At 45.4% G+C, this 24,715-nt stretch overlaps 1 protein-coding gene across 3 annotated transcripts in view; it reads left to right on the top strand.

Moving 5' to 3' along the window:
- The window catches only part of CACNA1H (calcium voltage-gated channel subunit alpha1 H), a 229,494-nt gene that overhangs the window by 175,001 nt on the left and 29,778 nt on the right, over positions 1–24,715 (top strand). For all 3 annotated transcript variants that reach the window (XM_062619017.1, XM_062619016.1, XM_062619018.1), the window contains exons 11-24: positions 5,858–6,009; positions 7,007–7,192; positions 7,822–7,939; positions 9,555–9,710; positions 14,282–14,372; positions 16,505–16,713; positions 18,490–18,924; positions 19,606–19,706; positions 20,123–20,246; positions 20,379–20,447; positions 20,545–20,729; positions 22,789–22,915; positions 23,519–23,644; positions 24,308–24,397. In XM_062619017.1, the coding sequence (XP_062475001.1) occupies positions 5,858–6,009; positions 7,007–7,192; positions 7,822–7,939; positions 9,555–9,710; positions 14,282–14,372; positions 16,505–16,713; positions 18,490–18,924; positions 19,606–19,706; positions 20,123–20,246; positions 20,379–20,447; positions 20,545–20,729; positions 22,789–22,915; positions 23,519–23,644; positions 24,308–24,397 (2,169 nt within the window). The remainder of the gene's footprint in view (positions 1–5,857; positions 6,010–7,006; positions 7,193–7,821; positions 7,940–9,554; positions 9,711–14,281; positions 14,373–16,504; positions 16,714–18,489; positions 18,925–19,605; positions 19,707–20,122; positions 20,247–20,378; positions 20,448–20,544; positions 20,730–22,788; positions 22,916–23,518; positions 23,645–24,307; positions 24,398–24,715) is intronic.

Raw genomic sequence — 24,715 nt, 5'->3', positions numbered from 1 at the left:
TGGCTCTCCTTCCTCCCAGCTTTTCATGTCCTTCCTTGCTGGCAGAGCATGAAAGACTGAAAAGTCCTTAACTATGGTAAGCGCTGCTCAGCACCAGCTAAAACCTTGGTGTGTTATCAATATTATTCTCATACTAAAGCCAAACCACAGCACTGCACCAGCTACTAGGAATAAAATTAATTCTATCCCAGCTGAAACCAGAGCACTGGAAGAGTGTGAGGATCTGGGGATCGCTCTAGGTGCGAGTGAGCTGTGGTGCATGTGGAGGAGAGGTCCACAGGGTGCCATGAGAACTGGAATAACTCAGTCACCTCCAAGCAGAGGGGATAAAAGGAATCAGGCTGTGAGTTAGAGATCTCTGCACTTTCTTGATGGGTTAAACCCAGCCTCCAGCAGTCTCGTGCAATGTTTTATCGAACCCTTCATCCTACGTTCAGAAGACACATGGGTCCAGGCTACCAGACTGATGCTCGCTGCCTAGCACAGTGGGAGTCTGCCTGTGATATTCGTATTACACACTCATTCCATACATGTCCTAGTTTTTTAGAAAAAGAGGAATATTTTGTAATTCTGAGCTCTTAGCAATTCCATTGATTTGCTCCCCTCCTGTGGTACCACTGCTTCAACCTCATTTAAGCTATTTTCCACCATTTTTGGACAATATTTCTTATTTAAAAAGTCTAATCCCTCCCAAAGCATCTCTTCAATCTGTCCCAGAAAACTGGCTTTCACAGTGGCATGTAAACCCTACAAATGGAGTATGGAGCCCAGTAATCCATCAGTTAAACAGATCAGTTATGTAGGAGGCTCAGTGCTCAGTGAGTAAAGCAAGCAGGCTTTGCTCTCACTCTGTAGAGGAAAAGCTGACCCAAGTATAGCTCCATAGCTTTACACTGGAGATGCAAAAGGCTTCCTGCTGGTTGCAATGTCTTGGTTCTCCTCTCAGGTGAGCGAGCACAGATGTTCATCACAAGATAAAGAAGTGAAGCGTGATGCTGCGCTGCCAGGGAGCACTGTCTGCCCCCTCCACTGTGACAGGAGGAGAATTGCACTGTGGTTGGCAGCCCTTTGCATAGTTTTGGGGGCCTGTTACCTTTTTGAGGCTGGTAACATCATGACTGAGGTTGCAGGTATCTTGGTACCACGTGTGTATTATAGAATGTGTGAAGCAGATTTTAAAATCCCCATAATTGAGTTTCCTTTCAATAGAGTGGAGCAGAACCTTTGCACCCCGTTCCCACAGATCAAGCAGAGCCAGAGCGGACACCACTGCCTGGCCTCTGGAAGTCAGGAGCTTGCATTTAGAAACAGGAGCAGAATGTGATAACTCCCAGAGGGAGAATAAGTCCTTGAAGCAAGATCTGCTCCTTCTGGTGTTCTGTGCATCACTGGTACTTGTTCTTTGCTAGGAAGTATCAGGAGTTCATCCTTTAGTCCTTGGGCACAGCTTGCAAATGCCTTTGCAAACTCTTACTTGCTTAGTGCTGGGCAAGTTAATTGGTGCTGCACTGATTGCTATGGTTTGGGTTTATTCATCTAAAAAGTTGTGTGGGTTTGACTTTTCCTCCCTCTTCCATCTTATTGTAATTACCCTGAATTCCTTCTCCCTGCCTCTCCCATGCGTTCCCGTTGGATTTTAAGCAGAGAAATGGGGACGATTCCAGAGCCTGAAGACAGGTGAAATCCCTTGCAATGGAATAACTGGCAACTGGAAAACTACAATCTCTCAAAACTGGGCTGAAGAGCGAAAATATGGAGTATCCGGAAGCAAAGCAGGAGTTGACAGTTCATTATGTGTCTTCATCCCAGTCAGAGTCTCTGCAGAGCAAACTTAAAGCTATAAAGCAGAAAAGCCAACATAAACAAGTGCTCCAAATCCCATTGACAGCTTTAGACCCAGGACTAGAGAGGAAAAAAACAACCCAAGTGCAAAGGATGTTTATGAGACTAAATGTTCTGGATTTGTTTACCACTCCTCTGTGTCTCTGCCAGCCTCAGCGCTCCTGGTTCAGGAGGAGCCGAACTGGCTGCTTTGGGTTTGGAGGGGGGCATTTCTGAAGCAAAGCACATCTTTGATTCTGGAAGCTTCCTTCCCTCTTCATTCAGCAGGAGGGACCAGGTGTCTAGCAGCTCTTTCTCCAGTGTGATGCAGGTATGATTTCAGTAGCAGAGCAAAAAGGTGCCGCAGGCAAAGCTTGGTGCCATCCTGCCAGTCCTTGAACCTAAGCTGTGTACAATAGGTGGTTGTGGAGGCAGCATTCAAGAGACACAAGGTAGGAAACAAGTGAGAGAAAAGAGAGGCACAAAGAGATATCCTTGAAGAGCTGCAGTAATTCACTTGCACAAAGAGAATCTCAGAATGCAAATCCTGCTCCTGTTCTTCATCCCCTCCTTGGAGGGAACCATCAATAATTTGACCATTTCTCTTATTGAATTTCTCCTGATTCCAGGAAGGCTCCAGGCTTGTGCCACGTCTTGCTGCAACCAGAGGTGTCAGATTCTCAGAAACAGCTTCATCTGCCGAGGTTTTCAGACCCAAGCTATTTAGAAAAGGATTTTTTTTGTCTGTTTATCTGAACTCAGATTGAACTGTTGAAAAGTTTGAGGCTTGTCCCTAATAGAAACATGGGTTTGAATCACTGAAATATCCCTCACCATAAACACAGCCTTCAAAGTGAGCAGAGGTGGTTGTGCTTTCTTGGTACATGTTTTGCCTGGAGTCGAGGCTATTACCTTAAGCTCATTTCAAGGATATGGAAATCTTACAAATGGATCCCATACAGTTTCTGCACTTCTCTTGAGTGGGGGAAAACTTACTCCTGCAGCCAAAGGACAAGGATTCATTGGAATCTGAAATCTGTAACATCTGTACTCAGATCTGAACCTTTTTGAGCATTGCCTGGAACCCACCAGTGGGACCTGGGGGTTAAACCACTCTCTGCTTGTTTCTGCTGACTGTTTTCAGCATGGCAGTTCCCATTTCAGGCTCTGCTTCTGGCACTGAGGACCCTTGTACCAGCAGGACACCACTGCCCACCATTCCTGAGTGGTTTGTAGCCTTCTGCAATGCCACCTGGCTGCCTTTTGGCCATTTTCCATTTAGCCTGACCTGTTTCTGAAACCCTGGACCAATGTAAAGGTCGATCATCACAGCAGGAGAAGATGCGGAGATTCCCAAAGCTGACGAGGGTTGTGCTCCCTCACTGCCTTTTGAAAAGGAAGTTTTCACTGATGCTGTTTGGAGCCTTATGGTGGGTGAGTAGTTTCCCTGTCAGAGTTGTTCAGGTTTGCAAAGTTATTTGGCAAAAAGCAAATAACACCAGTTTAGATCTGCCTTCTTGGAAGTGCATCATTTTGATGCCAACCTTTGTTGATTCATCATTGCTTGCTAGAAAGGAAGTTGCATTTCATGACACAACCATGTCTCAAGCAAAAAGCCTGAAGTTTTCGTTTTGGAGAAGGTCAAAACAAGACACTGCAGCAATTTTCAGGCTTTGTTGCAACTTCATTTTCTTCCAGCCAGGAAGTTTGACAAAAATAATCCTTACCAAGAAAAGTTTTGTGTTCAGCGAATCAACATTTTTGTGTTTTTCCCAGAGAAAAACACTCCTGGAAAAATTCCTGCTTTGAGGTTGGTTTAAATTTGAACAAACCAACAGTGTCTCCTAGTGGCTGACTCCAGGGGAATGGCCAAATCTATCTTGTCTTTAAGTGTCTCTTCCTTGACCCTCCTTCTAAATCTTTGCTCATCAGGGAGGGAGAGAAGTAGGAAATGAACTGTATTTCCAGCAACACACCATTCTATAAGCCATACAGATCTCGGTGGCAGGTTGTTTGAAGGCTCCAGTTGTTGTTGAAAGAAGGTAACGACCTTTGAAGGCTATAGCACTGGACACTTGGCTCATCTGCTGGTAAGCTTCCATTCTAACAACAGAAAAGCTCCCAGCAGCAGCCTAGACAGCATGCAGAGCTACCCGTCCTTGGATCCTGCCTTGGTGTCCACACACGTGCTCCACACATCGCACCTTACAGCAGTCGTTGTCACCAAATTAGTTCTGCCTTATACCAAATATGATCACTAAAGGGTAATTGTGTGCACTTCTGGTGTTCTCAACATAAGAAGGACATGGAGCTATTGGAGCAGGTCCAGAGGAGACAATGAAGATGATCAGGGGCTAGATCACCTCCCATATGGATACAGGCTGAGAAAGTTGGGGCTGTTCAGCCTGGAGAAGAGAAGCTGTGTGGAGATCCTAGAGCAGCTTCCAGTATCTGAAGGGAGCCTACAAGGATGCCATAGAGGGACTCTTCATCAGGGACTGCCCGAGCTGCAGCTTCATTGCTGATATTTGTGACATTCATTTTCCAGCCTCACCATGCTAAAGAACCATCCTCAGCCTGCCATGAGCACCCTGTCCCAAGGAGCCCTCAGGCTGCTGCCTGGAGGGATGCAAGGACTGAGTGAGTTACTTTGCTTCTTGCCAAGAATTCCCAGGTATAACCCCAGATGAAGGGAGACCAAACACACCAGCTATGTGCTGCTCCTCACAAATTGCTTAGTGCACTGTGAGTGTGATGTTCCATCACCACTGTCCTTATAGCAGGACAGACCCTGGAGCCCACAAGGCTATTTCAGGCTCTGCTGAGGAGCTGCTTAGATGCCATCCTACAACAGTCCTTTTCTTAGATGTGTTTTCACTGCTCAGGTTGTTTCTGCATCATCAGGGAAGGGAATAGGATGGAGAGCACTGATGAACATTAGGGAATTGCTGTCTCTGCAGCAAGGGAGGTGTGAGGAGGGCAGCCTGGTGATCATGTTGATGTGCACCATATACCATCTGAGCCACTTCTTGATGGAGACTAAAGAACTGAAAATTGCACAGTCCTTCCCCTGGTGTCCCTTAGTAATTAGCATATATGGATTATAACCATGAGGACTGAGGCTTTTAGTGCTCTTTCTCCTGGATAAATGGTTGAGCACAAGACAGTCTATTGCATAAAGTGATTTAGCCCATGAATGATGGTTCATTAGCAGCCCACAGACTGTCACTGCCTATAGTAGGGGATGTGTGGGCTCTTCCTGTATTCTAGTTAACTCTTTCTCCTTCAGTCAGCCAGCAAAGATTCAGTTTGCAGAGCATGGAGTTAAATGTGGCTGTGCCATAGTACTACAATGGTCTTCCCCCTTCAGAGCCTCAAATAATGCAACAACATCCCAAAGAGACTGCCATCTTTTAACAAAGTGTCAAATGATGGATGGGGAATAAAAGAAGCTATTATCAGTCAGGAGATGAGTCAGATATGAATATAACACCTTTTTTCCTAGACAATATTATTACACTGAGGAAATGAAAAAGACTCATTTTCTTTTGCAAAAGAAGAGGCCTTGAGTGTTAGAAATGCACACTGCAGAGCCTGCTGCTGTGTGAGGGAGCAGCTCCAGTAAGTGAGCAAACCCCATCCCACCTTTGCTGTGCCATGGTTTGGAGCCTGGGTGCTGGGCAGACATCCCTGCACTTTCCAGGAAGGGAAGACTTGGGCTCTGTCTGGAAAGCGAGATCATAATGCAAGGTAATTTGGTGCTTGTGATGGAAAAATCAGCTCTTGGATTTAAGCTGCATCCACTCTTAGGCAAGGCAAGGGCAATAAACACCTCAAGGGAAATAAAGCTATTGATTCTACTGACTTTCACTGGTATTGTTCTACAACTGCTCCAGAAATGGGCTGGGATTCTGTGTTTTCAACAAGACCCACAGGGACTGTCCCTGAAGCTCTTCTGCTGTTCCTCTCAGACACTTCATCTGTCTCTGTGGCTCTCTGTGCATCTGTTTGACCATGTTGCTTTTTTGCCCTGTAGCCAGATGAGTTGACCAACGCCTTGGAGATCAGTAACATAGTCTTCACAAGCATGTTTGCCCTGGAGATGCTCCTGAAACTCCTTGCCTTTGGCCTCTTTGGCTACATCAAGAACCCATACAACATCTTTGATGGGATCATAGTTGTCATCAGGTCAGTGCCAGTTCTTCCTTCACTGTGGCTTGTCTCCGAAGGGCTCATACCAGCTGGGGAGTGGGATGGGGAACAGGAATGACGTGGCATGTGCTAATCCAAGGCTCACTGGCTATGATATGCTATAATTATCGTGGCCTTTCAGATTTCTGTCATTAGAAGGCCTGTCCAAAGTAAATGGACCTGGCAAATGGAGAACAAAGTCTATTTATGCCACACATCTGGCACTGTGGTCAGTTTTCCACTGAAGTGCAGAATGGCTGGTCCTGGGAAAGGAGTACTGTGAGTGTCCCTATCCCAGCAGCTTGCCTTCCCTCTCCCAAATTAACACATAACTCAGGTCAGAACCCCCAGGAGGGTAGGAGGGCACTGTTCTGTTGTTCTCTCCAGGGGAACACTACCAGCGTAAACTGGGGATGTCAAATGTGGGTGAGAAGCTTGTACAGCATCTCTTTGTGCTGGGGATATTTCTGGGGGTGCTGTTCACCTCTTGATCAGTAATTTGGGGCTGAGAAGTCAAGGGAGACACAGAAGGTATAAACCAGGATAGCTTCAGTTTGTCCATCCCTTTGATTCAGGGAAGAGAAAGCGATAGAGGCTCAGAGCAAAAGTCAGTCTGTGGCTTGATCAAACCAACGCACCCCAACAAATGTAAAACCCTCTGGAGATGAGCTTGGTACAAAACTGTGATCCACATTTTGTGACAGATTGTAGTGATGCAGACCAGCAGAGACATGCTGTGCTGTGAAGAGTCACAGAAAGCAAGGGAATTAAAGACTCAAGAAACTAGCTATAAAGGATGGAGGTTATGCATGTGCGTGTAGATCTGCACAAGTGGGAAGGGAAGGTGTTTTTCAGAAGCAAGAAAGAAGGTGGCAGACAAACTGCCCCTTTAGGGCCTCTGGTGGTGTGATATCCTGTAAGAAACCAGCCTGCCCAAAGCTTTCACAGTAGGGAACTGCTGCTTCTAGCTCTTGTCCTTGTGGTGTTCCTGCAGTGTGTGGGAGATCATCGGTCAGTCGGATGGAGGCCTCTCTGTGCTACGAACCTTTCGGCTGCTCCGCGTGCTGAAACTGGTGCGCTTCATGCCCGCCCTCCGTCGCCAGCTCGTGGTCCTGATGAAGACAATGGACAATGTGGCCACCTTCTGCATGTTGCTCATGCTCTTCATCTTCATCTTCAGGTACAAGAGGCTGCAGCTGCTCTTCAGTTACTTGTTCAGCTTGCTTAAGTAATACATAGATCAGAGTAACAATACACTGCATTTGCTAGGCTGCCTACGTGATGGAAGTGCTCACAATAGACTGACAAGCAGACACTCAACAGACTTTTCAGTCTCAGTTTTGCATGCAGTACTGTAATTCCACAGATGAATGAAGCCCACATCCAGGCAACATTTCCTCTGGAATTCCTGGGAGGCTCGTTTAGCTGTGTCTCAGGAAGCTGTCAGTAACTGCACTCCAGCACTGTTATATTTGAGATGGATGTTGTACAGACTCCAAGATTTCTGTCTGTTTGACCCTATAATGCCCCTCGGTATCCTCTTCTTGGAAACCAGTTGGATTAGGAAGCTGGCAGTGTGAGCTGTCATTTTCTAGACAAAGGAGATCCCTGATTTAACTTCCGTGTAGATAATTGAAATGTGACACAGAAGAACCAACTGGTAGGGTTTCATCAGAGTTTCTTCCTGGGACATACCACCAGCATACAAAACACCAGGAGCAGAAAAGTGTCCAAAAAAATCACTGCAATCCTCCCTGCCACCGTATTTCACACAATAACATGTTTCTTCTGTCTTTTCTCCCACTCTAGCATCCTTGGCATGCATCTTTTTGGATGCAAGTTCAGCCTGAAAACTGATACAGGAGACACAGTTCCAGATCGAAAGAATTTTGATTCCTTACTGTGGGCCATTGTGACCGTATTTCAGGTAAGCTCTGGATCCTCTGGGAAGTTTTCATGTGACCACCTGGACAGTTAGTTTCCTTTTTTAAGGAAAACTATTCCAGTTCCTGTCAAATTTGGACTGAAATGGCACTGTGGAGTTAATAGAGCAAGGTGATTGTGTTTCTAAGTTAGCTGGTCTCTATAAACCCTGATAGAGAAGCAAAATCAATAGTGTGCATATCTGTTGCCAGTAAAAGTCTAAGAAGGCCTGAAAATCCACCCTTCTTGTCCTTTCATAAAGCCAGTAAGATCAGACCCACAGTCTAGTGTCCTGTACTGTAGATCTCTTGTCTCTTTACTTGACTTCGTCCCCTAAAAATGCACTTTACAAACAACTTCATCTAACTGGGAGTGACAGATACTGTCACAACTCAGAGCTGGAGGTGCTGGCTCTATATGCTGGAAGCTTCTTTATATAAAAAAGTTGTGTTTCCTCTGCAAACAAAATCTGTTCTGTGCTTGAAATTACTGGCATATTCCACACTGGAGCAATAAGCTACTATTTCCAAGACATTCTAAATATAAAGATTAGTCTTTTCTTTTCAAAGGCTCAGGCTACAGAGTCCAAGTGCAGCAAGTGGAGCACAATGGAACAGTGTTAAGCTAAGTTTCTGAACATAGAGTAGGTGGTCATCACAATATCACTCAAGGTAGAAACCAGTCCTGAGTCTCCACTGTGAAGAATAAAACTTCTGACAAAGTTTTCCTTCTTACAAAGGAGCAAGACAAAAATCAGAATTAGTCCCACAGCTCCACATCTTTCTTTTACCAACATCAATACAGATTTCTGCATATACTCTAACAGTCCCTTAGTAAATAGAGCTGGCTCTGAGCACAAGGGCTCAGTCCTGCATCCCATGAAGGTTAGTGAGTGGCATGACTCAGTTCTAACCCCAGAGCTACCTGTTTTTGAGGAGGGTTAGAGACCATTTCATTGTAAGCATGAATTGATGTGGAGCATGAATTTGTCATCCATTTCTCTCAGGTCCCAGGATTTTGGGGCTTCAGAAAAGTGGGAATCCCTGAGGAAGGTCCCTTGGAGCAAGGCTTTGTAAAGATGTGCATTTTTTTGCCCAGCTTGTCAGTGCTTTTATCTAATGGAAATCACTTTGCATCCCTGATTTTCTTGAGCCACCCAGTGTCATTTATCTCATCAAATACCCTTTGTATTTGTCCTTTACCCTTTCCTTCAGCTCCAGATGCCTTATAAAGAGCAGCCCAAAAGGAGACAACAGCTCTGGCCTCAGGTCTTTTATCTTCTGATGGTTATCAAAGGAGACAATACCACCACCAAATTACTGGACTTGTACCAGCACATCTTTCATGCTGCCCTACCTAGGATCTGAACTAGTCATGTCTGTGGGCAGCAGTATGCTAGATCTTCCTGCAGAGAGGGGAATTTTGGCCAGAAGACAGCTCTCACATGCAAAGATCTAAATAAAGGAATGTTTTACTGTCTCTCTTCATGAGACCTATTAATGCTTATGCTTAGAAAATGTTAAAAGGAGAGGAAAAAATGGATAAGTCAGTATCTGAATGCATCTGCTGTGTATGAGAAGAGTGAAGTAATTAAAGTCTTTCCTTTCACCCCTTTGCAGATCCTGACTCAAGAGGACTGGAATGTGGTCCTGTACAATGGGATGGCATCTACATCCTCATGGGCAGCCCTCTACTTTGTGGCCCTGATGACCTTTGGCAATTATGTGCTCTTCAACCTTCTTGTTGCCATCCTGGTAGAAGGCTTCCAGGCAGAGGTAAGAGATCTGAGCAGAGGGAGGGAGAACACCGAGACACATGTAGGTGAGCGTGTAGGGATGAATGCATGTCAGCACAAATGTCTAGCCATCAAGCAGCCCTGAATGTAAATTTAAGGAATGTAGATGAGCTGTGTGGGCATGTGAAGCTCTTGTGAATCTCTCTTTGCAAATGAGACCCACTGGACTTAGCATGGGACTTGGGAGACCAACACTTTGGTTGATCTGCTGCAGGACCTGTTGTGTGGCCTAGAGGAAATGCTTTAGGATTGGTTTGACTTACCAAGTCTTCCATCTGTTCTGTGTTTTGTGTCTTCATTATGGTGGGCTTCAGGCCTTCAATGTAGCCAGTGTTAGTCATGGGGACCAAAGTATGATGTTCTCAGACCGGGCCTTTCCTTGTGACTCTGTCCCTTCTGTGTTATTTGAGGCCAGTAGCCCACCTGTTCAAAAGCTGTGTTGCAAGGCTACAAACATTAAAGTCTGAGATACTTTGAATGATGAAGGACATGGAAATGCTAAAAAGATTTTTACCTGTACCTGAAAATAATGTCAGTATCAGGTCAGTGAGCAGGAAATATAGGATAAACTGTAGCATCTCATCTCACATGGAAAGAATTATAGAAATCATGTGCCATGTCCTGATGTGAACTAGGCACGAACATCAGCAGCTATGCAGGCAATCCTGTGCCACATGATCCAGAGGAGCAGCTCCCACTGGTATGAGTGGTGTAAGTGCTATAGTATGAGTGAGGGGCCCTGTAGCCTCCTAAGCTTTCCACCCCACTGACAAGTCCCTTCCAGATTTGCTTTAAGCATCCTGAGAGAGTGAAACCAGGCATTCCCTGCCCTGCTCTTCTTCATCTTCCTTTCAGATCACAGCAAGTCCATTTGGGAGAGATTTAAACTGAGGATGATCTGGTTTGGTTATAAATGTAACAATGTATGGGCATATATACATTATCCAGAAACTGGAGATGATTTTGAGACTTAGCAAAACTCAGCCAGTCCCTGTTAAAGCAGAGAATAGTGGCATCAAAGGGGCTTACATCATGCTTTGGGGTTTTATTAATTATTACTTCTTTATTTCCTCAACCATCAAGAAGAGCAAGTTTGCTCAGTGCCAGATTGGCTTCAGAGACACAGACTCAGAAAGGAAATGAGAAAATGGCTTCAGTTTTCACTGCTTTGCCTCCCAAGGGAAAGAGGAGAAAGACATAATCTTTATAGGACATTTTATTTCCACCTGTCATTTTTCCCCCAGAATTGGTGTCGCGCTCTCATCTGCAGGGTTTAGATCCCATTTAAACCAACCTCATCACATTGAGACCAAATTTCACTGACCATGGAATAGAATTGAAATATTCATAGACCAAAAATTCCTTCAAGCCAACACAGTCACATTTATGTCTTTCAAGGATGTATGTAGATTCCTTATTAAAACACCCCTCCAGGTTCCTCACAGCACTAACAGAGGAAAACTAATTGAAACGAAAGGAGCCAAGCCACAGTATGGAAACAGCAACCCTGCTCTATGTCACTCACAGCGGTTTCATGGATGCTGAGGGTGGTGAGTGCCACGTGAACACACAGAGAGGACACAAGTAGAAGACACAAAGCTCATTGCTTTCAAAATAAACAGCTCTGCACTGCATTAGTGGGCATTTTAATGTCTTGTACAATGCGTTCCATGCCCTGAAGATCCAACACAGCTTGCCAGCAAGACAAGCAGGTCTTTTTCCAAGAACAAGCCTGTATTCCACGTGTGGGTGACTAGAGCTTGTGCTGACACTGCTTGTTTCCAAATTGCTGTCATTTTCTCAGTGTCACTGATCTCATATCTCCCAGCTTTACTCCGGATACTATAACACCTTTACATCTGGTTCTAGTGCAGCCTGTGGCAGATGGAGGTGGACATTTTAGCTGCCAACCGAATAAGACCAAAGCAAAGGAATTGCCACTATTTGTACAGGCTCTGCAGTAGTTGCCATCTTCCAACCTAGAAAGGATTTTCCTCTGGGAGCATTGTAGCTGTATTTAGAGCGGTTGTGCTCAGACTCAGTCCTGCTAGAAAACGACACAGGCTGCAGCAGACTAAAGATGTGCTAAAGTAATAGATTTTCCTAAATTGGATGCAGAAAGAACCAATACATATGCTTAACATACCATAAGCCATATGGTAGCTCAGAGTATTCAGTGGCCAGATATGTCAGATGCCCTCATATTCCACCAACCAGCAAATATGGGGGTAAAAAGAGGACAAGCCAGGGATATCCAAACAGACAATAACCAGTCTGTGTGTGACCCAACAGACTGGAAACTGTCAGCTTGAGCTCCTGCTCGAGCAATCCTACATTTAGGCACAGAGAGCCCTCATCCAGCAGTCTGCATCCTTTCCTGATTGCTTTAAGGCAGAAGAAAGAAAGTTCACTCCCCTCTGCAACCTGACAGCTTGCAGGTCTCTGTACAGTAGAGATCCCATTCCTTACTTGCCCTCTTGGAGGTTGGATCACCTGCTAATGTGAAGGCAGAAATGAGCAGCCTCATGCAATACCCTCTGAGTGTATGATTACAGACCTCGCTCAATAGCTGTCGTTTTCTTGCTGAAGCTTAATAGCTCCTTTTGGAGCTGTTACAGCCCATGATTTAAACGTGTGTAAGCAGTAGTTTTCAAAGCTTGTATTATTCACTCACTGCTGCCTCTGAAAAGGCCAGCAACCACAGGCATGACATTTGCAGGGCACATTTTGCTCTCCACTTCCATTTTTTATAAGTCTTGACACGAAGCTTATAGGCCTTGTCAGTTGTCTCATAGTGAGGTATTAGCTGTGCTACAGAAAACCCTTCTCAGGGCTGTATTTCAGCTACCGAGGTTCAGTTCAAGTGTTGCACTTATAAATGTATAACTTAGCTTGGTTGTAAACCAAAGATGTTTACAGTCTCCTTGGACAACTCCCAGGAAGAAGTATCAATGGAGCTGGGTTTTCTTTTGCCTGGTTCTGTTGGGATGTTGGGAATATGGCAGAAACTCTTGTTTTGATCCTTTTGACTCCATCTTCTTACAGGCTGATGCTCTTAGAAGTTCTAGAAGACACTGAGATGGCACTTCTTCTCCCTTTGCTTAGGTGTTTCTTTTACTCAGATGGAGAGTGACTCCTGAGAGGCTTTTGCAGCTAAGAGGGTTCACATTAGAGCTGCTCCAAGCTCTAAACCATTAACAGCATCTCAAAAAGGACACTACAAATTGGACTGTGAACCACAGTAGACAGTCTCAGCTTGATCTCAGGTTCTGATCTGCCTGTGGAGCAAGTTTGGCAGGAGGATCCCTAGAAGAGAATAGGCTTAAATGACCGCAAAACCATTTCTAGTACATTTGTGCTTATAACAACAAGCAGGCAGACTTCAAACAGGACCGTAATTGCATATTTGTGCTTACATTGTTCCCATGTCATTTGAAATCTATGCCAGAGCATAGAAAAGCAGAGAAACCTTCCAAAACTGTGCAGATCTTTCAACTACTCTGCACTAGTGCTTCTGTTCCAAACCAGAGAAGATGACTAAGGGAGCTTTAGCCTTCCAGTCACCCTGGCTGGCTGCACCAGTTAGCAATGCATCAGAGCTGAAACGAAGTTCACTGCCACTTCAGCACCATGTCTCTAGGAGCCCTGGTGATTTGTTCAAGCATCAGTTGAGGAGCTGTGCTCCTTTTTTGGGGATCAGCTGCTTTAATCCAACCATTTGCTCTCAATTTGCACAGCTTTCCTGCAGTCTCAATGGATCAAGCCAGAGTCATGCTGACAGCCTGCTGGAACCTCTCCTCTCTGCAGATCTCCAGCAGAGGAGAACCTGACCATAGCTCTTCTGTCCCAGGCTTTTACATTATTTAGGCTGATCATTTGTAGTAGCGGAGGTAGATGTGGAAGGGAAAAATAACTGGACTTCCAGGAGAAAAGCCAGTCTGAGGGTGCTTGGCTGCTCTCTGTCCTGAGATGATGCTGTACTGCCAGGCAAGCTGGCCTCATTCCCTTCTGCCTTAGCTTCAGTGTTGCCAAGAGATTTCCCAATACAATCTCCATTGCCAGCCAGCATGAAGAAACCAAATCAGGGCTGGGTTTTCAGCTCTAAGTCAACTTTACAGTGCTGTCAAATAAAGAAGGAAAACCCTTCACCATCCTTTGACATTAAAACCTAAGTGCTCTCAGCTGAGATCATGGAGAGTACAAGTATGGAACCTCACAATGCCAGTTTTTCTTAGCTGCACTTTCATGTTCTCCCCTGGGATACACTGCACAATGTAGGAAATACAACATTGCAAGAACAGGAGTTACAATCACAATATCATCCTTTCTGTCCAAGTATGAAAATGAATCAAAACAAGAAGGGACTTACCTGGGATCATTCCCTAGGGAGTGTCAGAGGGAATTTGGCATTCTGCCCTCCTGGTTCTTGGGGCCACACTTTAAATGACCATGGGGAGCTGAGGTATCTCTGAGCTGCCAAGTGACCCAAATGGCCTTTGTGCTGAAGCTTATATGAATCCAGTCTGTTAATTATCCTTCTCCTCTCTGCAGGGTGATGCCAATAGGTCAGACACAGATGAGGACAAGACATCTGCCAACTTTGATGACGATTTTGAGAAGCTAAAAGACCTCCGAGCAACAGGTAGGCTTTTGTCTCTGTGTTTTTCTGGGAATCTGAGAGCTACAACTCTGCTTCAACAGTCATCAACGGGAAAAAGTGGAAGAATTCATTTTACTTGGCAGGAGGTCTAATAGCTGTGTTAAGAGAGAAGCTTTTAACATGCAAAAAGTGTAGGGAAGCTAAATGAGCAGGGAGATTTCCTTTAAACAGCTGTTTTCCTAATTTAAATTACACTGGAATATTTAGTTATGTCTCCTCATTTCTTCTGTATCATCCCCACAGAATGCTTTGCTGACAGCAGTAGTCACACACTACTTCTCAGCAGCTTTTCTAATCAATCATGTTCTCATCTGTTGTTTTTAGTTTCTCATACAAATGCATTTAGGTGAGGTTTGATTGATGGGAATGTTGCTGTTCATTTGTGTTGCAGGAGGGCCTGGCAATTGATATGAGGTAAGGCCAATTGTACTATAAACATGCAATGGTAGGTGACAGCCTTCCCTCTGTAGAGTTTGCAACCAGATAGGGGACAGTAAGGGAACACAAACTGAATGGTATTGACGGTGAACAGGAGCCAGTTTAGCTCCTCTGTACTTTGATTCTCAGTTTGGGCTCTTGTTAGGGTTACTTTAAGTGCTTCTAAACCAGGATTCATTTCAGCTAAGGAAATTACATTGATTGTGGTGAACAGATGGAATTCAGCTGAGGAAGGGGCAGAAGTAATTTGCTGGGGAAGCTGAGACAGAGCTGGATCACAGCAAAGTGATGGAGCTGCTTAGCCTGCAGATGAAGCAACAAATTCCAAGCACAAGTGACCAAATGAATGTCCATTGCAAACAGCTGGCAAGGAACCCACAGCACCAGCTATGTGCCAGCTTTGCACCAACTACTTGCTGAACAGCTTCAAGTAAGAAGAGAGTTCTAGGGGAAAGAAATATTGTCACCTCTTCTCAGGTAATACAGGGATAGGAGACAGGGCTGAACTTGCCATCAACCAAAATTCCATGAGTAATTGGGTGTCTCCATAAGCCTCACAAGTGCCAACCAGTGACTAAACAGCATGAAGACATTAACAATTGTATCATAATGCTGTTGGTCTGTAAATAGATACTCTGGCAAGAGGAACATGTATTGCAGATAAGCACATTTTGAGCTAGATCTTCCAGCCCTCAAAGTGGATGGCAGTGTTCCCACAGACTTCTGTAGTGCAGATCAGGTATTTGTGCCCAAGCCAGCAACAAAACAGATGATACAATAGAAGCACAGTGCGTTACAAAAGCAGCCAGTGGAAGAAAAAGAGCAGGGGTAATGCACTCACTTGGATTTCTCACTGTCGATTTGTACTTCCCTCCTGTTGGGCATGGATGCTCCCTTCCTTCCCCCTCCTTAAGACTGATCCTGAAGTTATTAAACCACCACCCACTAAATCCAGTAAAACAGGAGCTAGCTCAGCTTTAGTTTTGTGTTTGAGGTTAGGCTTTTGGTTTTGAGTATTATGGCACTGGAGGTGTTACGTCTGGTTTGTCTTCAGTGTGAATACCATTTTTGCAGCCTGTAGTTGCTATACAGCTAAAATAGATGCTTTCTGCAATTACCACAAGATGTGCCATTAGATTTCGCTGTTACAGGAGGTTTACTCTTCTAGACAAATGGATGTGTAAAAGCAACTTCCATTTCCTGTCCCCTGAACAGATGACTAAAGACAATGACTAATGGTCACTTAGTGCCTTTCCCATGAAGGAACTCGGAGCACATCAGAACTGCATAAAAATCTCTTTGCAAGGCTGTATGACAAGGAGAAGAGATTAACTTCCCAGGGTGAATTTAGCCAGTCTTCAATATCTTTTCCCTGGAAGCTCTCTCCCAGTCCCCCCAGACTGTAACTCCACTCTCTAAATCCCAAGAAACAGTGAGCAAAAGCAGCTTCCTTTGAAGGGCACGATGGGTTCCAAGTCCAGCCAGGGCTGAAGGCCTCTTAAAAGGTTATGACATTTACCTTATGCCTTTCAGCATGGCGAAAGTGATCATATTGCCCACAACATTCCATCTCCATTTGGCAGGGTTCCCAGGAGACCCAAGGAACAATGTCCATTTTGAAGAGTGATTTCTGCAGCTGAGCATTCACCTCTTCTTCTCTCTCCCCTTCTCTCCAGAGATGAAGATGTACTCGCTTGCTGTCACCCCAAATGGACACCTGGAGGGCAGGGGAAGCATGCCCCCTCCTATCATCATGCGCACTGCTGCCACACCAATGCCCACACCAAAGTGTTCCCCACACATTGATTCAGTGCACACTTTTGTGGACTCAAGAAGAGGGAGTAACGCTTCCCTAGAGCCCTTGAGCTACGACCAGAAGTCCTTGGTAGGTTCCTGTTGCTAACAGCTCTCTCTCAAGTGCCTGCAAGCAGCACAGATGACGTGCACACACATGTTGCTGGAAAATGAAAAGGATGGTGATAGAGGTGAGAAGGACGTTTAAAGGCAGGAGGAAAGCAGATACAAGAGGGCAAAATGAATGGGTGTGATGCGCTGGGGCAGGATAGTGACAGCATAACTGTCAAGCACAGTGAATATATGAAAATAGGAGATGGGTATTGTACTGAGATTCGTTGTTTTCCTGCCTAGTATCTAATTGGAAGTCCATGCCAAGCCACCTGAGAGAGAGACAGCCTGAGACAAGCCTTAAGTTTATACAGTTATTCCAGCAAACCCCTCTGAGGAGGAGCAGGCATCTTTTGCCTGCTGGCCATTTTGTGGTGTCTTGGAGAAGCTGTCAGGTGTTCCTGTGAGGATGAGGCCTGTTTCCCCTCACAGTATTTCAGGGTTGCATCTTGAACTCATCTTGTGTCAAGGGAAATGAAGCATTTGTCCTTACCAACACAGCAGCTGAGCTCCAGTTACAGTACAATAGCCCCATTGGAGGGGAACCAGGTATGAGCTGACCGACTGCTGCCAGGCACAGCTCATGGAGCAGAGATCTGGCTGGAGCTGACTGCTTTGGCAATGGGTTGCATTTTGCCTGCATCAGGGGAGCAGCTCTATGAAAACTGAGGGAGAAGAGTTAATAGACAAAGTGGATTTTTGCTGCTGCTTATCTATCCCATTCCTCTGCTCTGTAACTGCAATATCATGTTCAAATCAAGGCAGCGGACTGTGAAAGCACTTCACACAGAGACAGAGCCACTATCCCCTTTGGTAAGCTGCTTAGTCAAGGTAATGCTTTTGAAAAGAAAATAGAGATGACTGTTGTTTGCCTTGGGGTTTCATGGGATTGCGAGTTGCCGGAGAGAGTTGTTCATCATTCGAATCCTTTCTCTGAGAGCACATCAGTGCCACCAGCCAAAGGATGATGAAGCAGTCAGAGGAGAGCTGGCCAACACTGAGCAGGAGGAGGAAGGCAGTTTGCCTCGTTTTATGCTGGGAGGAAGCCGTGGAGGGAAAAAGAGCTTTCCTTCTAGCTTTTCTGCTCTGACCTGAAGTGCTCTCATCTTGGCAACTACCTGTCAGCCAAAGTGCCCTGACACACTGATCAGTGCCAAAAATTGGTTGTAAGGGAAACATTTTTCCACCTCCTATGCAGCAATTGAAGAGAAAGTAATGCAAATAGGGGCACAATTTCTTACAGACATTTGGGTGCCAGGTACCAGAGCCCCTTTGGAAGCCAGGGAAGCTGTGGGCTGAAACCACTTGAACGTGAGGAAAGAAAATGCCACTTTAGCAATAGTGCCTCTGGGTTCAGTTTTTACGTGCAGTTCGTGTTGCCAGGACAATAGGAGGTCACACAGCACAGCGGGTTGGAGCTGTGCTACAGGTATAGCTCAGAGCACCTTCAGTGTGGGCTTAGCTGGGTACTTGGCTCCCATCTCAAGGCATGATGAAATCATAGAATCGTAGAATCATAGAATAGTTAGGGTTGGAAAGGACCTTAAGATCATCAGGTTCCAACCCCCCTGCCATGGGCAAGGACACCTCACACTAAACCATATCACCCAAGGCCTCATCCAAGCTGGTCTTGACCATTGCCAGGGATTGAGCATTCAGGGGAAGGCATGACTTGCAGCAAGAAGGGTCTTCAAAATGCCATATGCTTTGGCTTTGTCCTGCAAACAAACCCTCAAATGTCTTTCTTCTCTCTCAGTCCAGCCTCCGCAGCTCCCCTTGCGCCAACTGGGGCACCAGCAGCAACTGGGGAAGCCGACGCTCAAGCTGGAATAGCCTGGGCAGAGCCCCAAGCCTCAAGAAGAAAAGCCAGTCAGGAGAAAGAGAGTCCTTGCTCTCTGGGGAGGGGAAAGGCAGCACAGATGATGACTCTGATGATGCCAAGTCCAGCACAGTGAGCAGAGCCTCGCTGCACCGCCGGGCAGAGTCCCTGGACTACCGCAGCTCCCTGGACTTGCCGGAGCTGCTCCAGTTGCCCACCATGCGCCACTCGCTCAGCATCAGCCCCGTGGCTGTTCTGCCTGCTGAGTACCAAGACTGCAATGGCAAAATGGTTCATGTCCCCAGTGAGTTCTTCCTGCGTGTGGATGGTCACAAGGAGGATGCTATGGACTATGAGGATGACATGGAAGATGTGAGTTGAGGGGGAAATTGGGTGTTCATGTGTTAAGTTGCATTTCCACTCCAGGAAGGATTGAAAATCCAGCTTGGAAATGTGTTACTGCCTAAAGGTTGGTGCAGACAGCGTGAGTCCAGATCCAGGTGGTGGACCTCCACTTCTCAAAGGGTTTTTTTAACTAAGTTAGTGGGATGGGCTGTTCAGTAGTAGTGGTCTCTTACAAGGTAAAACTGCAAGGTAATGTGCATACATTTGCCTAGTTTTTGGACTGATTGAGATTATCCCATTGGTGTGAGATGCCTCCAAAAATGACCTGTAGGGACGACAGCTAGCTAATGTCTTTGCTCACAAGAGTTGTTTGGCATCCCAAAAGCTTGAAGGTTTTGTAGTTAACTTCTTGCTTGCTTGAGCCCTTTTTGGTTTTGACAGAACTTCGGATCTCAAAATGATTCCTGCCTAGAAGTCCTCCTTTGTCATGTTCGTATCTCACTGTACAGCAGCCCCTTTCTTTCACCCCTTTCCTTTCTCTTTTGTTGGACAAATGTGACGACACCTGCCACAGCTGTCCTAAAAGCCATGACTTCTTACAGGCACCATGAAATGCCATGCACTGCCCTCTGTCACAAAAGCACTGTGAAAGTTAAGGAGGCAGGAAAATAAAAGAGGAAGAAAAGGTGTTTCTTCTTTTCTTTCCAGAGTTACTGCTACCGGATTCGTAAAGCCCTGGAGCCCTACAAACCACAGTGGTGCAAGACTCATGAAGACTGGTCCCTCTATGTGTTTTCCCCACAGAATCGGTAAGAAATTCAGTGAAACACCAGCCCACCAGGTTTTTGGGGTAATGGAATATTACATTTCTAGCCAGCCTTCCCTTGAGAAATTCCCAATCTGATGCAGAAGCACTGAGAGTTTTAGAAATCCAATTCCTGCTTTTTAGGTAACTTTTTTCTGTTACATGTCTGCAGAACTGTTGCATGGTTCACTCCATGGTTGTCTAAAAAGAAGGGTGGTTTAACCAGCATTAATAATAGCTGTTATTACATCTAGTTTACTGCACTGATAATAGTGTCTGTAACTTGTGGAGTGCTCACTACCTGGACTGATGCTGGTGGCACAGCTGCTGAAGCCTTTTGAGGATGTGCCATTCAGGTGGGAGTCTCTTGCTCACCCAAATATCTGAAGCATATTTTGCTCCCCCCCGCCATGTCTGCAGGTTCCGAGTGATGTGCCAGAAGGTCATTGCCCATAAAATGTTTGATCATGTGGTGCTGGTCTTCATATTTCTCAACTGCATCACTATAGCACTGGAGCGACCAGACATAGACCCACACAGCACAGTGAGTACCAAAGTCATTTTCCTCCTTCATCCAGCATCCTTGTGTAGGCAAGACCCTGCAACGTGGAAGATGTTTGTTGTTTTCTGACCTCTTTAAATAACTTGCCTCTTTTTGTTGCTCTGTGTTTTACAGGAGAGGATGTTCCTAAGTGTTTCTAATTACATCTTCACTGCAATCTTTGTGGCTGAAATGATGGTTAAGGTAATTGCATCTTCATAGCCAGGCCTGGCAAAGACCAGAACATGACATAGTTGTGATCTGGGTGAAGATTTAAATGTCTCTCTTCTCCTGGCTGTAGGTGGTAGCTCTTGGCTTTTTCTCTGGGGAAAACACCTATCTGCAGAGCAGCTGGAATGTCCTGGATGGAGTCCTGGTCTTTGTATCTATCATTGACATTATTGTCTCCATGGCATCAGCAGGCGGAGCAAAGATCCTGGGTGTCCTTCGTGTTTTGAGGCTTCTGAGGACCTTGAGACCTCTCAGGTACATTCACTGGGAGAGTACTGAGTTGCTTTGTGTTGAGAGACCAAAGAGTTTATAAAAATGTACATGATCTGTCAAGGTCTTGCTTAATAGCACAAAAAGCTGAGCACAGTTATGGGCAGAAGCATCTTTGGTGAGCTCTGAACTAGTGAAACTGTTTGGAAACAGAGAACTGAATCATAATGCATCTCCTCCAGCATGGGAAAGAGCGAATGGAGTTTGGAGTCAGACATGTTATCATACTCAGGCAGTTAGTGCTGTGAATGCCTCCTCCATGCTGCGTTTTTATCACCATTTTACAAATCAGTCTGGCTCCTTGTTATTCAAGTCGTTCCCAAGCAAAGAGGTCACGTTGGCTGGGAGAGAATTTACAACTGAACAGGTACTGGCAATAATTTGATAAGCTCCAGCATCTCTACCTGGTCTCCCATTACTGCAGAACAATTTAGCTCTCAGCAAGCTGGAGGAAGGGGAGATGCTTTCAGTAGGTGAGAAAAGGAATAAAGAGAATTGGTATTTTGTTTACTATTATGCAGTAACAAAGAGGATTAATGCTTGGTGGATTTTTATGAGCTCGTGGCTCCTGTTCTGTTTCTGTCCTGCTTGGCAAGGAATACAAGTCTTTTTTGTTAAATTCTAGGAGAAATAAGATAGGTACCTCCAGAGACAGGCTTGCTTATGAGACGAATAGGAAAAACCGATCTTGTTTGGGCCTATGACTACAAGAACAACACCTATTTATCTGCTGCTCCGTGTTTCCTTAGTGACAAGTGACTTTGTGTTTGTCTCCTCTCTTGCTCCCATGCTCTGTTCTTATGGTGGCATCAGAGTCCCCTTGCAGTGCTGGCTCACCAGGAGCTACCCTAGGCAAGCCTTGGCCTGGCAGTACCTCAAGGCACCTAACACACATAACCAGGAACAGAAATGAGGCCATGGGCAATAAGTAGGCCTAAGGGGAAAAAAAGGGAATTGGTCTTTGAGGATAAGTAGGCCAGATTCTATTAATAGAGAGGAATTCATCACTTCTCATGATGGCTTCACTTAACACAGCCTCTTCTAGGGTTACTCCAGGGACCATTCCTAACACTTTGTAGGTGCAGTTCAGACTGCCACATTATTTGCTGCCAAACAAGACCCTATTGAAAAGCTTTGTCCCTGCAGCATACAGCTCTCCTCTTTCCTCTGTGTTTGGCAGGCATGAAGCATCATTAGACGTGCAAGCTCAGGCTACCTGCAAGAACTTATACCCTCTACAGGCCTCTCCTAAACCCAGCTTTGATGTTCATCAGTCAAAACACCCCTTTCCCAGAACTTGCTTGGGCTGGTTGCACTTATGTGTGTGCAAACACATTTCTCAGACACCCATGGGAGAGCCATTCTCCAGGCACTCCTCCAGGAAAGCAAAACACTTGTTCTCCGTAATACCCAAAACCTGCTTCGGGCCGTGCTCTCACAGCCTCACAGCAAGCTGCTCTTTAATGGGTGACCCTTTGGCTGGGGAGCTGTTGATCACAAGTTGCTGTTAGCCAAGAGTCAGTGTAGGAACTAATTAGCAAACAAACTGAAATGACTTTGTTTGGGAAGTTGTCATGGGGCCCAGGCCAGCAGGAAAGGAGAGCACTTATGGCTTGTAGTAAGAGGACAAGACATGCTCTCTAGTACCACTGTGGAGCTGTTTAATACACGTTGTGTTAAGAAGCAGGCTCCTGCCTGGTGTGTGCCCCTCTGCTTGGATCAAAGAGACCTCAGAGCGGATCAGCTTTCTGCACTAAGGTATAAATAGCCCTGTCAATGGGATCCTCTGTGGTATCCTGCCCACAGAGAGTATTCCCTCCTCACTGTTACTCGTAAGCTATTGCCCAACACCACTGACAGGGTGTCTTACACTTCTTTAATTCCATCTGATGTGACTGTCAATGTTCTAGTTGTCCAGATAAGTCACTGACCATCTCTGAATGCTGCCTGCAGGTAGAGGAGGGTTGTGTTAGCTTTACTGCAGCCAGGCAGAGGGGAAAAACCAACCATATTAAAGCCTTTATTGTTTTGCTATTTTTTCCAGAGTCATCAGCAGAGCCCCAGGTCTGAAACTGGTGGTAGAAACCTTGATCTCGTCCTTGAGGCCTATTGGGAATATTGTCCTCATCTGCTGTGCTTTCTTCATTATCTTTGGGATTTTAGGGGTCCAGGTAAGAGTATTTCCCTCCCCAGAGCCATCTCTAAGTGACTGCTGCAAAAGAGAAGCTGTTTTGCTCACCACCTAGGGTTAAGGTGGAAGTACTGAGCTTAAATATGTCCGAAGGGGGATTTCAGTTAGGTGTTAGGAAAGGAAAGCCAGGTTGTAGAATAGCTGCTCTGGGGTCGGTTGGCATCTGCTCACTGGAGACTTCTTAGAAGAGCAGCCCTCCCTGGTGAGCAACACAGCACCAGCTAAGCCTGAGGGAGGAGAAGGAAAACACAAATACCCAAGATCTCTCCTAGCTCTGTGTGCTAGGACGTATAGAATATCTCTTCCTTAGAGGGAAGATTGTCATCATCCCAACAAGACAGATTTGGTTTGCAGCATCATCTTCCTTCTGCATCTGAGGCAATACACAACAATACCTCAGTGCCTGAAGTTTCACCAGAGGTGTTTTCCTGCCATGTATGTTAAGACAGGAATCTGAGCTGGAAGGAAAGGAATTTGAACTTGACAAACAGCTACTAGGGGAAAGAAAGATAAATCAGGGCTAGACTTTCCACAGCCTCTTTTTTTTTTTCCCCTTTTCATTTTTGGTGCTTCTCAAATACAGCTTTTTAAAGGCAAGTTCTACTACTGCGATGGTCCTGATGTGAAAAACATCACTACGAAGGCTGACTGCACCAATGCTCGCTACAGATGGGTTCGGCGGAAGTACAACTTTGACAATTTGGGACAGGTAAAGTCCTCACTGCAGGGATTTTCTGTAACAGTTCTTAATGGATGAGCACTTAACATAGGCATTCATCTATTGGAAGCAACCCCAAGGGGTAAAACGGATCAGGTCACCTCTTGATCTCCTGCAGCCAGACTTCCTAGGATTATACAATTCCTTATTTGTAGGAGAGTGTTCTATTAAAGCCACTGCTTTTACATGCAGTCCCTCATGTCTGGACCTCAACTGTCATTTTTAGTCTCTTGACTTCTACCTGTTATGTTTGCAATTGAAATTAAATACGGTGTGATATAGTGGCTGAAAAGCAAGACAGCTCAGAGAAGGAGCTGGGATATGTTACTGCCTTTTAAAACCCCACAATACTGAACCAGCCTGCAGTACTGATTTTTAATCATGCTCCGGTGACCAGAAAGCCTGATGTGTCTAAGCATAAGTCAGCCTGTGTGTGAGAGAAAAGGAGTGTTAACAGCTCTAGTTTGCTCACTTTTAAGCCAGATACAGAAATAGGTAAAAGCATCCACAATATGTTGCATCTCTCCACCAGCCCCAGGCCAGATGATGTGTTCTGAGCTGTGCATTGGTTTTGCTGAGTGTTGTCTGTTGTATTTTCTTTTCTAGGGACTAAAATGCAAGACCAAGCTTTTCTGTTTGTTTATTTTCTTTTAGGCCCTTATGTCCTTGTTTGTCCTCTCCTCCAAAGACGGTTGGGTGAACATCATGTATGATGGTTTGGATGCTGTGGGTATTGACCAACAGGTAAATATACTGCAGAGTCCAGCTGTGTTGCTCTCACGAGTCTCATGCTGGGGTGACTGATGGTTTTGAAGTCCCAGGAAGGAGCAGAGCTATAGGAACTGACTGTGTGTTGGGCTGCCAAGGTTTTCTGCTCTTCAGTGAGTACCATGTAGTAGGTAAACAAGCATTGATGGGGTTTTTTTATTTGAATGATGGTACTTGAGGAGTACTTGAGGAGCCACATGTGCCATTGCACAGCAGCTTCACAGAAGGCATGATGAATAAGAACAAACTCACATGAGATGGGGTAAAAACAGGAATGTTATGAAAGAGAAATTG

This window comes from Pezoporus occidentalis, unplaced genomic scaffold (assembly GCF_034315485.1).
Source record: "Pezoporus occidentalis ecotype Australia unplaced genomic scaffold, CSIRO_AGI_Poc_V1 ctg208, whole genome shotgun sequence".
Taxonomy (NCBI): domain Eukaryota; kingdom Metazoa; phylum Chordata; class Aves; order Psittaciformes; family Psittacidae; genus Pezoporus; species Pezoporus occidentalis.
The sequence above is the reverse complement of the archived record's forward strand: the minus strand, read 5'-3'. Positions and strand labels throughout refer to the sequence as shown.